Source organism: Sapajus apella, unplaced genomic scaffold (assembly GCF_009761245.1).
Source record: "Sapajus apella isolate SASKATOON/1434 unplaced genomic scaffold, GSC_monkey_1.0 scaffold38, whole genome shotgun sequence".
NCBI classification, from domain to species: domain Eukaryota; kingdom Metazoa; phylum Chordata; class Mammalia; order Primates; family Cebidae; genus Sapajus; species Sapajus apella.
This window is the reverse complement of record NW_022436978.1, coordinates 18,398,519-18,414,380: the sequence shown is the minus strand read 5'-3', so window position 1 is coordinate 18,414,380 and position 15,862 is coordinate 18,398,519. Positions and strand designations below refer to the sequence as shown.

The 15,862-nt window shown below is 37.2% G+C and overlaps 1 protein-coding gene across 5 annotated transcripts in view; it reads left to right on the top strand.

The window, feature by feature from the left end:
- The window catches only part of ATP11B (ATPase phospholipid transporting 11B (putative)), a 126,114-nt gene extending 117,287 nt beyond the window's left edge, over window positions 1-8,827 (top strand). For 3 of the 5 annotated variants that reach the window (XM_032298494.1, XM_032298495.1, XM_032298500.1), the window contains 2 exons: window positions 3,458-3,591; window positions 7,467-8,827. In XM_032298494.1, the coding sequence (XP_032154385.1) occupies window positions 3,458-3,591; window positions 7,467-7,548 (216 nt within the window). In that variant the 3' untranslated portion in view covers window positions 7,549-8,827. Of the gene's footprint in view, window positions 1-3,457; window positions 3,592-7,466 lie in introns of those variants that run through there. The other 2 variants (XM_032298498.1, XM_032298497.1) reach the window with 1 other exon arrangement.
- The last annotated feature ends 7,035 nt before the right edge of the window (window positions 8,828-15,862 follow it).

The window sequence follows — 15,862 nt, the reverse complement described above, 5'->3', positions numbered from 1 at the left end:
ACCTTCTCTGTTGGGATGTCCTTATTTTAATAACTGTCCTTCAGTTTTAAAGTGAAGGATGACAAGGCTCAGTAGCTCACACCTGTAAGCCCAGCACTTTGAGAGGCTGAGGCGGGAGGACCACTGGAGGCCAGGAGTTTGAGACCAGCCTGGGCAGTATAGTAAGAGCCTGTCTCTACTAAAATTAAAAATTAGCCTGACATGGCGACACACACCTGTAGTAGCTACCCAGGAGGCGGAGGTGGAAGGATTGCTTGAGCCCAGGAGGTTGAGGCTGTGGTGAGCCATGATTGACCATGCCTCTGCACTCCAGCTTGGGTGACAGAGCAAGACCCTGTCTCTAAGATAAAGTGAAAGATGATGAATGCAGATAATTACATAAGGTCAGATCCAGACCAGGGCAGTGTCTTGCACATACATGGATATTCAAATGCTGGTTCCCTCCTGGGTGTCATCCTCGATGAATCCCTTCCAGTCGACACATGTTGCTAAACTAAAAAATGTCAGACCAAGATCCTTGCTCTCTTGAGTTTCTGGTTTAGTTCTCCCCAAATAAATGTGGTGAAGGACGAGTTTGGTGTTGTTTTCTTTTAATTTCCAGTTCATCTTAAGCCAGTGCTTTTACAAATACAGTAAAAATGAATTATAGGAAAATGAAATCTAAGAGATACATAAACTACAGTTTTTAAATTATTGAATTTAACAGTTATAAACTTACTTTGTCCAACTGCTGTAAAAATTTCTAAGCTCTTATTCTCACAGATTAGAAATGCTTATTTCTTTATGGGCTGGTAATAGTGTTTACGGATCAGCATTGATCCATGGATCACACTTTGAGTCACCACTGGTCTTTTTGCAAGGGGACAGTACCACTCCCTTACACTTAGGCTAAGCGTGTGCTGAATACACACCACACTGCTGCCCACACACAGCCACTTTTTCTCCTCAGTCAGCCTGGAATATCCTTTCTCCCCATCTCCTGCTATTGAAATGCCCCCCAGTCCTTTAAGATGCGGTTTAAATGCCACCCTTTCCATCAGATTTTCATGCCCTCCCACCAGTCCACTAACGGCAGCTGGGTTTGAGCTTTCCCTTCTGTTTTCTGAGTCGTCTGCCTCTTAGAAGGCAAGATAGTGGCATGGTAAAGGGGGCTGGGCTCTGCAGGATTCAAGCCCCAGCTGACGTGGGTGACCCTGAACAAATTCTTAACTGTTTCCTCATCTGTAAACTGGGGGTGATCATGGTGCCTATTCCTCAGAGCTGTTGTAAGTTTTCAGTGAGACAATCTGCGAGAAGAATCTTACCTAGTCGCTGGGGTATACGTGGTGAGCACTCCATTAACGTAACTGCTGTATTGGTGCGTCTTGACTGGTCCTCTCCTGCCTTCTTCCTTACCTTTTGCTCAGCTGATTGAGCACAGGTTACTATCCCCTGTGGAAACTGGCACAGGACCTTGGCTCAGTAAATAGAAGTTTAAGTGCTTGTGCCGATTAAGTGATACAAATAAGTGAAATAGAATTGGAGAAAGAGATACTCATAATTGGAGAGGTGAGGGAAGTTTCATGGAGACAGTGGGATTTAAGCTGAACCCTGGTATAGGGGTCAGCATTCTGACCCTGATTGATGGCAGGCCCTGACACGTACCCACGGGCAGGGAACACTGCCTGGTTGGCTGGAGTGGAGCCTGTACCAGAGCACTGGGAAGCAGAGCAGGAAAGGCAGCCTGCGGTCAGGCTGGAAAGCCTTCAAGGCTTCATGGGTGTGGGGCTTTATCCTCTGAGTATGTCGGAGCCCTGGAGTCCAGGTTGCTACAAGGGGTAAATTTGAGATTGGGGAAACTGAAGCCCAGGGACCCAAAGAGGAAACTGGAAAACTGATGAAATCCTGTTACCTAAACAAGCATTTCCTAAACTATTCCTCTGAATGTGAATGATCCTCCTGGTGCTGCTTAATGTTTCCTGGTTGGGGGTTGGGGGTATAGGTTTCTCCCACTAAGAAAATGAGTGGGAGAATTGTGATATCTCAGGCTTCCCCCATGCAGGTGACCGTGTGTCCTGACTTGACAGTCCGCTACTTTAAAAGTCTGTTTAGAACTTTGTTAAATTGGTGTTTCCCAAATTTAATTGAACACAGACCTTTTTTTTTTTTTTTCATGAAATGTCTGTAAATGTCTCACAAAACAGTTTAAGAAACAGTGCCCTAAACAATCCTAAACTAAGGGTATTGTAATGAAAGAACAAGTCAAGTTTGGCTTTCCCTCAAGTGCTTAGGCAGTTGCCAGATAAGAACCACGTTGTTTCACACTTCGTGGTGTTGGGCAGAATCTTCTGAGCAGGGATCTTGCAGGACATTAGCCGTTGCTTATGTTCAGAATGCCAGATTGTGTCTATTCCACCTCATCTGTCTCTCTTGTTTGTTGTGAGCATCTCCACAAACGTCCTCTGTTGCCTGAGCCCAGCACATGGTGATTCCCAACCTTCCTGGAAGCGCAACCCTTCATTTCTCCTCCTCCTCCTCTATCCTCAAAAGATGTGCTATGCAGGATGTTATATGTGTAAAAGAAAGTGAATTAAGTTTTTTTAAAAAACCAACAGCCCTTGAAAAATGTAAGAGCATCCTTGACAAGTAAAACAAGGGTTGGGATTCATCCACCTGCATGGTCACACCATTTCCGCCCTCATTTTAGCTCAGTTAACATTGTCAGTAGTATGGAATAAAATTGTCTTTCTGGGCTATTTATGCCTGAATCAACCTAAATCTTGCATACTCAAAAAGTAATTCAGTTTCAAATCTTGATACTACTACTTGTTCACTTCTTTAATAAATGTTAATCATGAGCTGATGATGGGATGATTGCCATTTTAAAAGTTTTTAGCAATTTATGATAGATGATGCTTTTTTTAAAGATAAGTGTGGAGTGGATATCTATAGAGTGCTTAGAACCTGGCACTAGTAAAGTTTACATAAAGTGTTTGCTTGTTGTTATTGAAGATTGGGGCTAGGTTCTGCCTAGTTGGTATTTCCCAGTCTTTGAGATAGTTCATATTCCACTTATCTTAATTGCTAGACATTTTCAATCGAAATTGCAGGAGCACTTCACCTAAACAAAAACTACATGAAGAATTAGAATTCATTACATTCCTGATTGATTTATGTAAATCATTTTGACCATAATAAATGAGTAAAATAAAATATTAAAAATAGATTTAGATAATACCCAGCTTCTTAATTTATATAATTATTTTGTCAAACCTCTGATTTAGGATACAAGGCTTTAAAATAATTTTGGATGGTTATACTCTAGTAAATTAAAGCCCTTTATATATTTCCCATATTATAGAAAAACGTGTATTTATATATGTTACCTTTGATTTGAAAGTGCTTGATGTAATTTTGTAATGCTTTTCAGAGGCCCAGATTTTTAAACAACTAATGCTTTCTGCCTCACCTCCCCCAGCTTGCTGAAACAAATGCAGGTATCAAGTGCTTGGACTCCATATGCTGTTTCCCAGAAGGAGAAGCAGCGTGCGCATCTATTGGAAGAATGCTGGAACGAGTCATAGGAAGATGTAGTCCGACCCACATCAGCAGGTGTGAAATCTCTCTAAGTAGCCTTTGCTGCAAATGAGTATCCTATCTGGAACAGGATGAACCTGCAGCTCTAGATACCTAATAAGTCAGCAGCTGCTTTTACCAACTAAAGCAGGAAGTCTGCTATTTATTAGCTCTCTTTAGTGGTAGATTTCACTTTGTGGCTTTGGGGTTAGGGCTTTTTCACTCACAAAGGAAGAGAAAGCACCTTTGAAGAGACTTCATCTAATGACTAAAAAATTGTTTCATAATCTTTCTAAACTGTGCTCAGTAGGATGTGTATATGGTACTCTCATGGTTTGTATAACTTTTTAAAATTATACGTATACTATTTCCTGCTTTTTATTTTTTATTCTTTTTGCTTTTCGTCCTTACAAAATAATCTCAACATAACAGTGAAGTCAAAGGCTTTCCTTTTCTTACCCTTTATGTATATTTTCCAGTCGCTTATTTGAGGTTTTGAGGTATTTATAAACACAAAAGATTGTATTTCTGCTCCCCTGCCTCTTCTTATGTCTGTAATGAAGTTTTGAAATGAGTCATTATTTTTAATTTCTTTTGCTTGGTACTTAGTGTCTAATTAAAAATGTATGCGTTAGAACAGGTGCCTGCTGTCGTGCACCATAACAAAAAAATACTGTATTTTGGTAAACGCCATTTAAAATTTATTTATACATGCAATGAATTGATTTATTCATACATTTTCCCAAAAGTTACATCACTATTTAGAGGATGTAAGGGGGTAGAAATAGCTTTTTCTGCACTTGGTGTTATTTAGGTGAATGATACCATACTGTCAACATCAGGGCAGCAGTACACGGTATGCATGGAGGGTACACATGGGCAGAGAGAGACGTTGGTTCCCCTTGTCCCAAACGTGCTCCGTGAATATGAGCCATTTCTGTATGCGCCAGGGTTTGGAAATTATCCCAGGAACAGGTTATAAAGAGTGAAGAAGGCACTACTCTTACCTACTGAAAAAATGATTTTTATTATTTAGTTAGCTTTGTGTTTTAAAAATGCGATGAGTATGATATCATTCATCTATTATAAAATTCAGGTAACTTTTACTGGTGAGCTTTCCCACTTTACCTTTAGCTTGACTGTGTATTTATGATACAGTTAAACTTAGAAATAGCATTCTTATGTTAACATAATGTCTATGGTTTGAATCCCCATTTATTCTGACTTGATTATAACGTGATCTAAAATACTTCCATAATGCTGTGATACCATTTTGCAGTAATTTCATTCCATGTAGAAGGGTGAGCACTTAAACTCTGGGACTTTGTTATGATTTATATAATTGTATTATAAAATGTAGCTCTGTCATGTACCTAGGCCAGCAAGTTTCCCAAAGGAACTTCCAAAAGAGCTTGATTTATAATAATATTTTACCTAATAATACAGCTTGATTGCACAGACTCAAGATAGGAGTTAGACTAAGGTACAATAGAACCTCTACAGAATTTTTTCAGCTTCTGCTTCAGTGGAAATTTCTCTTTAATGACAATACATATTTTGGTAATGATTTTCTTAACACTGGAATATTAAATTAGCCCCAAATTTTTTCTGCTGTATACATATATCCATTTTCTTGATACCAATTATGTGGGTAATATGCCCGCACTATTCTTTACGTAGCCATTTGAGGCAGCATTACCCCTTTTGAACTTGCCCCAGGAGGTGTTGAATTGACTTTGACATGTTCTCTTGAAGGTAGCTGTTATCATCTCTACTTCTTTTCACTTAAAATTGGGCTATATTCTTTGTGTCTGATTTTTTTTATTCCTAATAAAATGTTTAACTTATTAGTATCATATTTGACAGACTAAATGCCCTTCCACTTTTGTCCAACATCACAGGTTATATTATTACTATTAATCTATATATTACTAATATTATTTACTATTATATATATATTACTATTATTTTCTTACCTTTTTCCTCATGTGAATAATCTAGAAAGTCTTTTCAGATCTGTTCATTCTTTTCTAGGGGATAAAGTCATTTAATAACACCAAGCTACCTGGTGCTTTTCAAGGGCTATGTGAAAATTGCCATAGATGCATTAAGATGATATTTAAACTTTCAAAGTCATTTTGATACATAGAGTTCTGTTTTTGTTTTTTACATATAATTGTATTTGTGAAATGTGTTGGGCATTTCCGTTTTTACTCTAGAGCAGCATCTAATCTATATTTCTATTTCATGTCTAATTCAAAAGGTAGGGCAAGGCTGAGACTGCCCTTACAAAATGTGGAAGCCCTTGGTGGTTTGTCCCATTGACATACTAAACTCAAGAGTAATGGGCATCATTTGAGAAATACCACCAGTGTTTTTTATATGACAGATTTCTTGGTGGTTAAATTTTCACCATTCAGGCACAGAAATTCAACTTATATTTTACTAATTGATGTTGTCAACGAAGTATCCAATATTGCAAGCTCAGTTTCAAAGGGAGCATCATGGTGCTATATAAAGGGTATGCCATGTTGCACCCTAACAAACTGTTTTTCAGCAATAAAAGATTTTCTGTTTGTATATTACTAACAAGTTACTTTATCCTAATCAAAACTATCTTCTAAATAGAAAGTTGTTAGTAGTTAATATGTAGTTGAAGTGTTTAATGTGTTCTGTCAAAAATTATATAAATTAAAAGTGAAGGATACTTTACCTAATAAGATTCTTCTGTGTAAGCAATGTGGACAGAAGAAAAACTCATATAAAGTATTGGCAGTTTGAAACTGGACATCTGACTCCAGATAATTAGGGTATTGATAGTTGTTACAGTTAAAAGCATACTTTTCCCCTGTAAATACTTACTCTTTAAGAAATTTTCATCTTCTCATTTTATTTATTCTACAAATACAAGGTGCCTAATATGTGTCAGACACAGTCCTAGATGCTAGAGAGGCAGTAGTGAACAAGCCCTTCCCTGACCTCAGATAGATCCTGTTCAAGCTTTTCTAGAAACTGGTCAAATTAAAGTTGAGCTACCTACATACAAACTTAGCGTCTCTGGGAAAGAGAAAATATTTGACAAGGGGGAATTGGGGCCATTTTTAATGCTCATCTCTTCCTGTAACCTCTCTGTTTAGGGAATGTGGGAGTCCTGGAAAAAGTTACATAAAATGTATTTGTTGTTAAATGTGTTTAGTCTCAGAAGAAAACAACCTTTCACTTGGTAATCCTAATTTGTCCTTGAACTAGGTTGGTCTGTTTTAAGCATGGCAGGCCACTTTTGGTCTTGAGTTATTTTCGCTTAAATTAACTCAAGCTAATTTAAGTTTACAGCTGCACACAAAATATTATGTAATGAATTGCTTTAGGGCCTTATCATTCAGACAGAGTTAACTTTTCCAGACCAGTAGAGAATTGTTTGTTCATCGTTAAAACACTAGTGACCTACAGATGTCTTTGATAACTTTGGATACATCATTCACTACATTCAAGCTAATTATGCTAAAGTCTTTAGAATAAGATTTACAGGTGAAAAGAAATGATCAATAATAGGAACATACTACTATTTCATTCCAGAGCTTTTGGTAAGTGAGATTTGGGTTTGTTTTGTAAACTGAACTTCTCAGTAAAAGATTTTAAAAGCATCTCATGCTTTACTACATATAGAAACTGTTTTAATGCTCATGAATGTTTGAATTTTGGCTAATATTTTTATATGATGACTAGAGCATTATTTTTCCCAAGGTTTTATAGAATATAAAGTTTGGGCATTCAGTACTAGTATGAAGAACCTCTCTTTAGCATTTAAATGAATCAGTCAGTGATTGCACTTGGGTCCTCAGTTTTAAATTTTTTTCTCAATTAAAACATAGGTCCTGGTGAGCCAAACTTTTCTCTTATTGTTACTTTAGATCATGGAGTACATCGGATCCTTTCTATACCAACGACAGAAGCATCTTGACTCTCTCCACAATGGACTCATCTACTTGTTAAAGGGGCAGTAGTACTTTGTGGGAGCCATTTCACCTCCTTTCCCAAAATTCAGTGTGATCACCCTGTTCATGGCCACACTAGCTCTGAAATTAATTTCCGAAATCTTTATAGGAGTTTATACCCAGAGTTATAATGGCAAACAGACAGCTTTAATACAAGCCCCTCCCAGCACCCTCAGTTTGAATCTGAATATGTTAAAATTTGAGAATAAAGAGACATTTTTCATCTGTCTGGTTTGTCCCTTGTGCTTATGGGACTCCTGATAGCATTTCAGTCTGTTGCTGAGGCCATTATATTTTATTATAAATGCAGGAAAAAAGATAAATCTTAGTAAAGTGTATTTTTTAGTATTAGCTTGCTTATTGACTCTTCTATTTAAATCTGCTTATGTAAATTATGCTGAAAGTTTGCCTTGAGAACTCTATTTTTTTATTAGAGTTATATTTGAAGCTTTTCCTGGGAAAAGTTAATGTGAATACTGAGGAATTTTGGTCCCTCAGTGACCTGTGTTGTTAATTCATTAGTGTGTTCTAAGTTCACAGAGCAAATTAGGAGAATCATTTCCAACCGTTGCTTAAGCAGTATGGGGAGTAAATTTCTACCAATACCAATTCCTCTAACTCTGCTGTAACCCACGGCCTGTAAAGTTAGCCATATAAATGCAAGGGTGTATCATATATACAAGTCAGGAATCAGGTTCGTTCACCAAACTTCCAATTGATGTTAACAATTTTTGTGACAGAATATGAAGAACCTATAGTGGGTAAATTAGATACCATTAGCATATTATGAATTTAATGTCTTTATCATTGGATCTTTTGCATGCTTTAATCTGGTTACCATATTTAAATTTGCTTTTTTTTCCTCTTTACCTGAAGGCTCTGTGTATAGTATTTCATGACATCATTGTAAAGTTTATATCAATAAAAAGTTTGGACAGTATTTAAATATTGCAAATATGTTTAATTATACAAATCAGAATAGTATGAGTAATTAAATCTATTAAAAAAAAAAAAGAAGAGCCTCTTTCTGTGGCCAACTCAGAATTGCTCTTTCCTTTCTGTATGCTAGATTTTAGAATAAAGGGTTTCAGTTAATAATCTTGTGATTTTCAGGTTACCATGTTATCTAAGTTATAGGAAACTCCCACAATAAAGTAAATTCTGCCAGTGTCCCAGTGCAAGGCATATTTTCAGGTGTGGCTATGGAACGTAAATTGTTAAAGTTTAAAATGCTAGTATCAGGTAACGGCAGCAATAAATTAAAATGCTGAGAATGATTAACCGGGTACATGTTACCATGTTACTGTAATAAGTCATCGCACTTCAGAGCCTAACTTCTATCCTGAATTGATCAGGTAGGTTCAGTGTTGTCATTTGTTTTTGTTTTATTGAAAAGTAATGTTGTCTTAAGATTTAGAAGTGATTATTAGCTTAAGAACTATTACCCAAGGCTGGGTGTGGTGGCTCATGCCTGTAATCCTAGCACTTTGGGAGGCTGAGGTGGGCGGATCACCTGAGGTCAAGAGTTTGAGACCAGCCTGACCAATATGATGAAACCCCATCTCTACAAAAATTAGCTGGGCATGGTGGCAGGAGCCTATAATTCCAGTCACTCGGTTGGCTGAGAAAGGAGAATTGTCTGAACCTGGGTAGTGGAGGTTGCAGTGAGCTGAGATCTCACCATTGCACATCAGCCTGGAAGACAAAGCAAGACTGTCCCAGAAAAAAAAAGAACCGTCACCCAGCTCTAAGCAAATAACGGTTGTATACCTACTAAGAAAATGGTTAAGTAAGTTTTTACTAAGTTTTCGCTTAAAAATATCATTCCTTTTTGGAGATTTATTTTGCAGCCTAAGCTTCCTTCCCGTTTCGTGAATACAAGACTTTTAGAATTGGGCTGGCAGGGAAAGTATGGTAGAGACCAAAATTAAGACTTTCTTTGTTTGCTAGTAAACTCTTTTCTTGCTAATGTAACATTTGTTCCAGTGATGCAGCGGTATTAAGTTATTAAGCTAAATATTAATTTTCAAAAATAGTCCTTCTTTTTAACTTAGATATTCCATAGTTGGATTTAGGAAGATGTGTTATTCTGGAAATACTTTGAATAACACAACGTACAATGTGTACATTCACCAATTCATGTTCCAGAAAAGAAAATACTGCAGATATACTCAGTAGAGTACGTTAGTGGAGGATAATATGGAAATTTGCTCATAAAATGTACACACAACAAGGTGACATTCAATACGCCTGCATTACATCTACATTCCAGTGTTTATTTGCCATCAAATAAACTGAGTAGCAACACACTAGACAAACACTCCAAAGTCATAAAGTAGCCTATGACCAACTGCAGCAAGACAGGAGGTCAGCTCACCAAAAATGGTGCTTAAAGTGTGATTGATGTAATTTTCTCCATTCACCATTTGAAGTTAAGGAGAACTTTATTTTTTTAAAAAAAATAAATGGCATCCACTAGTGTGCTTATCCTGAACTGTTAACTCCAAATCCGGTTCATTTTTAAAGCAAAATTACCTTGTAATTTTAGAGTTTTCTATTTAAGAAAGTAACAATGCAGTCTACAAGCTTTCTGTAGTTTTCTACTGCTATATTCATCTTGTAAAATTATTACTACAAAGTATGCCCTTTGCATATTTCTTTAAAATTCTTTGGAAATATGATGTTGATAGTTAACTTACCCTTATCTGCCAAAACCAGAGCAAAATGCTAAATACGTTATTGCTAATCAGTGGTCTCATATCTATTTGCCTCACTTGCTTGCCTTTGCCTCATCTGAGGGCTGTAAGCCTGAAGATAGTGGCAAGCACAAGTCAGTTTCCAAAATTGCCCCTCAGCTGCTCTAAGTGACTCAGCACCCTGCCTCAGCTTTCGCAGGCATAGGCTCACCCTGGGCGAAGCAAAGTGTGGGCCAGGGAGAAGTACAGCTACAAAGATCTGCTGTCAAGTTGAGAAAAGGGGAGAATTTATGGTCTGACTTTTCTGCCTGCCTTGGGTCTAAAGCTCATGACATACAAAGGCTTCCAGACCTGATCCAAACCCAGGCACTATCCTGAACGGGAGACTTAACAGAGGCAAATCAACCTTAGGAAATGCCTGCATTCAGCCCTATTATTAGTCCCAGGACTGAGGTCATTTCTACTGCAAAAGGTAGTGAGATTGAACTTACCTGATAGCTTGAGACTCCTGATAGGCAGGAGTCAAGGCCACTAGAAAATTGACAAGAGCCAAAAGTTTTTAAAATATGCTACTCTGAAAATCTCATGGAGGCTGTAAGAAAAGGGAAAATCTTCCATGTTGCTGTTTTTCCTATAAAGATCAGTTTGGGGTATGATACAAGCAGGTATTAATAAAAACAACACACCAAAGAGTTACGGTAAAATGTTTTATTAATTTTCATCCCCACTTATAGACATTTTACTTCTATTTTGAAATGAGTTATCTATTTTCACAAAAGTAAAACATTATTAAAGTGCTGTTTTATGTGAAATAACTTGAATGATGTTCCTATAAAAAGCAGACCATAACTAACAACATGTTTGTAATAATGGTGATTGTTAGATTTTCATGAGGAATGAGTATCTAGAAATACTGTAGCAATACTTAAATTTGGACCTGAGACACTGTGGCTGTCTAATCCTCTAAAAATTATCTGCATTGTCAGTAAATATAGTATACTTATTGTACAGCTCTCAATAATTTTTTAAAGTTTATGAAGTTATGTTTATCAAATAAAATTTTTCTTATATAATTAAAAGTGTTCCTTTATTTAAGCATTTTAAGCCTCTCTCTGTTCATCACAACCAGCACTGCCAAACTTGTTTCAAGTTAAATTTTACTACATTTACCTTTCACTGTAGTACAGGGATATCATTTATGCCTTTCACTGGGTGCAGTTTTTTAAAATGCAGTTTTTACCCAGGTTTTATAGATCATCATCAGTACAGTTCCTGGGAAAGGGTCTGATGGGAATGTACCAGCTGTAAAGACCAGCACACCTCAGCTAGAAAAAGCCAGCCAGGGGCACTTGTGAATTTGGAAATGCCGTGGTTCACAGAAAATACGTGCTTTTGAAAAACAACTGATAGAATGTGTACTTATGTATAAAATAGTCCAGTTTCCTGACACCCGTTCACTGCTTCCTCGGTTGCCAGTCAGAACAGACTTAATTGTCTAATCTACATCTGCTTAAAAAATTAAGCTGTTGTGTTTGCCCAGTTAGTATCTACAAACGATGACAATGCAGGTTTTATGTAATGTATTTTTGAGATGAAATAAGAATATCCTAGACAAACCAGTTTAGGCATCTGTTTTTATATTTAAAAAGGAGTGTTCGGACTATCTTTAGGGCAATTACTGTCTTTAACTTCTAATGTACAAGTAGAACATGATGAATAATGAATAAAAAATTTAGCACAAAAAAATTAGAAGCATTTCACTAGAAAATTTAGTGAATTCAAAAATAATTCAAGTTTTCTAATGAAGAGCTAACTGACTTAAAGAACAAGGCTATTGTAAATGGAGATAAAGTCACCAAACTTCTCTATGAACAGAGCCAGGGAGCCCCCTGATAAATCAAATTTTTAAATACTAATTTAAGGTAAAATTGTTTGTATTCAAATATAACTTGTATACAGTAAAATATATAGGTTTTGGAATTACAGTTCAATCACTTTTGATAAATCTGTACACCTGTGTAATCCTTACCCCAGGTTAAGAACTCTTCCGTCAAAGTTCCCGTGTGCCCTTTTGCAGTGAATTTATTCCCTTCTTGGTCCTGTCCCAGCAACCATTTTCTGATTTCTATTGACATAGATTAGTTTTGCCTACTCTTGAATTTTATTGTAAATGAAATATAGTGTGTTCGTTTTTGTGTGTGGCTTTCTTCTCAGCATGTCCGTGAGATTTCATCCATGTGGTGCCAGGATCCGTGGTTTTGTTGCCTTTTGCTACTGAGTAGTGTTTCATTGCATGAACGTACCACATTTTGTCCTTTCTTCTCTTTATGGGCATTTTTGTTTTTATTTTTATTTTTTACAGTTTGAGGCTACTGTTAAAGTTATTATGAACATTCTTTGTGGACTTATGTTTTCACTTCTTTTGTGAAATAACTAGAAGTAGAATTGCAGAGTCCTAGGGTAGGTTTATAACAAACTTATCAAAAAGTTTTCCACAGCGGCTATATGTACTGTTTTACCCTCATGAGAGTTCCAGTTTCATATCCTTGCCAACATTTGGTGGTGTCTTTTAATTTTAGCAATTCTAATAGAGTATCTCACTATGGTTTTAACTTGCATGCTGATGTTTAACCTTTTTGTTTTAAATATATATATTTTGTTGCATTTTAGGTTCTGGGGTACATGGAAAGAACATACAGGATTGTTGCATAGGTACCTACATGACAATGTGGTTTGCTGCCTCCAACCCCATCACCTATATCTGGCATTTCTCCCCATGTTATCCCTTCCCAACTACCTACCCCTAACAGTCCCTCCCCTTGTCCCCCCAACAGTCCCCAGTGTGTGATGCCCCCCTCCCTGTGTCCATGTGCTCTCACTGTTCAACACCTGCCTGAGAAAATGTGGTGCTTGATTTTCTGTTCCTGTGTCATTTTGCCAAGAATGATGGTTTCCAGGTTCATCCATGTCTGCACAAGGGACACGAACTCATTGTTTTTTATGGCTACATAGTATTCCATGGTGTATATGTGCCATATTTTCCCTGGCCAGTCTATCATCGATGGGCATTTGGGTTGGTTCCAAATCTTTGCTATTGTAAACAGTGCTGCAGTTAACATATGTGTGTATATGTCCTTATAATAGAACGATTTATAATCCTTTGGTTATATACCCAGTAATGGGATTGCTGGGTCAAATGGAATTTCTATTTCTAGGTCCTTGAGGAATCACCACACTGTCTTCCACAATGGCTGAACTAATTTACACTCCCACCAACAGTGTAAAAGTGTTCCTATTTCTCCACATCCTCTCCAGCATCTGTTGTCTCCCGATTTTTTAATGATCGCCATTCTAACTAGCATCATTCTAATGCATGAGATGATATCTCAGTGAGTTGCATTTCTCTAATGACCAGTGATGATCAGCATTTTTTCATGTTTCTTGGCCTCATATATGTCTTCTTTTGAAAAGTGTCTGTTTATATCCTTTGCCCACTTTTGAATGGGTTTGTTTTTTCCTTGTAAATCTGTTTTAGTTCTTAGTAGATTTTGGGTATAAGTCCTTTGTCAGATGGGTAGATTGCAAAGATTTTTTCCCATTCTGTTGGTTGCCAGTTCACTCTGATTGTTTCTTTTGCTGTGCAGAAGCTGTGGAGTTTGATTAGGTCCCATTTGTCTATTTTGGCTTTTGTTGCCAATGCTTTTGGTGTTTTGGTCATGAAGTCCTTGCCTGTGCATATGTCCTGAATGGTTTTGCCTCAGTTTTCTTCTAAGATTTTTATGGTGTTAGGTCTTATGTTTAATTCTTTAATCCATCTGGAGTTAATTTTAGTGTAAGGTGTCAGGAAGGGGTCCAGTTTCTGCTTTCTGCACATGGCTAGCCAGTTTTCCCACTACCATTTATTATACAGGGAATCCTATCCCCATTGCTTGTTTTTATGAGGTTTGTCAAAGATGGGATGGTTGTAGATCTATGGCGTTGCCTCCGAGGACTCTGTTCTGTTCCATTGGTCTGTGTCTCTGTTTTGGTACCGGTACCATGCTGTTTTGATTACTGTAGCCTTGTAGTACAGTTTGAAGTCCAGTAGTATTATGTCTCCAGCTTTGTTCTTTTTTCTTAGAATTGACTTGGCTATGTGGGCGCTCTTTTGGTTCCATATGAAATTTAAGATGTTTTTTTCCAGTTCTGTGAAGAAGGTCATTGGTAGCTTGATGGGGATAGCGTTGAATCTGTAAATTACTTTGGGCAGTATGGCCATTTTCACAATATTGATTCTTCCTAACCATGAGCATGGAATGTTTCTCCATCTGTTTGTGTCCCCTCTTATTTCGTTGAGCAGTGGTTTGTAGTTCTCCTTGAAGAGGTCCTTTATATCCTTAGTTAGTTGTATTCCTAGGTATTTTATTCTCTTTGTAGCAATTGTTAATGGCAGTTCGTTCTTGATTTGGCTCTTTAAGTCTTGTTATTGGTGTATAGGAATGCATGTGATTTTTGCACATTGATTTTGTATCCTGAGACTTTGCTGAAGTTGCTTATCAGTTTCAGGAGATTTTGGGCTGAGACAGTAGGGTCTTCTAAATATACTATCATGTCATCTGCAAATAAGAGACAATTTGACTTCCTCCTTTCCTAATTGAATACCCTTTTTTTTCTTGCCTGATTGCTCTGGCTAGAACTTCCAATATATATTGAATAGGAGTGGTGAGAGAGGGCATCCTTGTCTAGTGCCAGATTTCAAAGGGAATGCTTCCAGTTTTTGCCCATTCAGTATGATATTGGCTGTGGGTTTGTCATAAATAGCTTTTATTATTTTGAACGTTCTGTCGATACTTACTGAGAGTTTTTAACATAAAGGGCTGTTGAATTTTGTCGAAGGCCTTCTCTGCATCTATTGAGATAATCGTGGTTTTTGTCTTTGGTTCTGTTTATGTGGTTAATTACATTTATAGACTTGCTTATGTTGAACCATCCTTGCATCCCCAGGATGAAGCCTACTTGACTGTGATGGATAAGCTTTTTGATGTGCTGTTGGAATCGGTTTGCCAGTATTTTGTTGAAGATTTTTGCATCTGTGTTCGTCACGGATATTGGCCTGAAGTTTTCTTTTCTTGTTGAGTCTCTGCTGGGTTTTGGTATCAGGATTATGTTGGTCTCATAAAATGATTTGGGAAAGATTCCTTCTTTTTGGATTGTTTGGAATAGATTCAGAAGGAGGGGTTCCAGCTCCTCTTTGTACGTCTGGTAGAATTCGGCTGTGAACCCATCTGGACCTGGGCTTTTTTTGATTGGTAAGCTATTAATTGCTGCCTGAACTTCAGCCCTTGTTCTATTCAGGGTTTTGGCTTCTTCCTGGTTTAGGCTTGGGAGGGTGTAAGTGTCCAGGAATTTATCCATTTCTTCCAGGTTTCCTGGTTTATGTGCATAGATACATTGTTTGTAGTAATCTCTGATGGTGGTTTTTATTTCTGTGCAATTGGTGGTGATATCCCCTTTATCATTTTTTATTGCATCTGTTTGATTATTCTGGCTAGTGGTCTATTTTATTGATCTTTTCAGAAAATCAGCTCCTGGATTTATTGATTTTTTGAAGGATTTTTTGTATATCTTTGTCTTCTG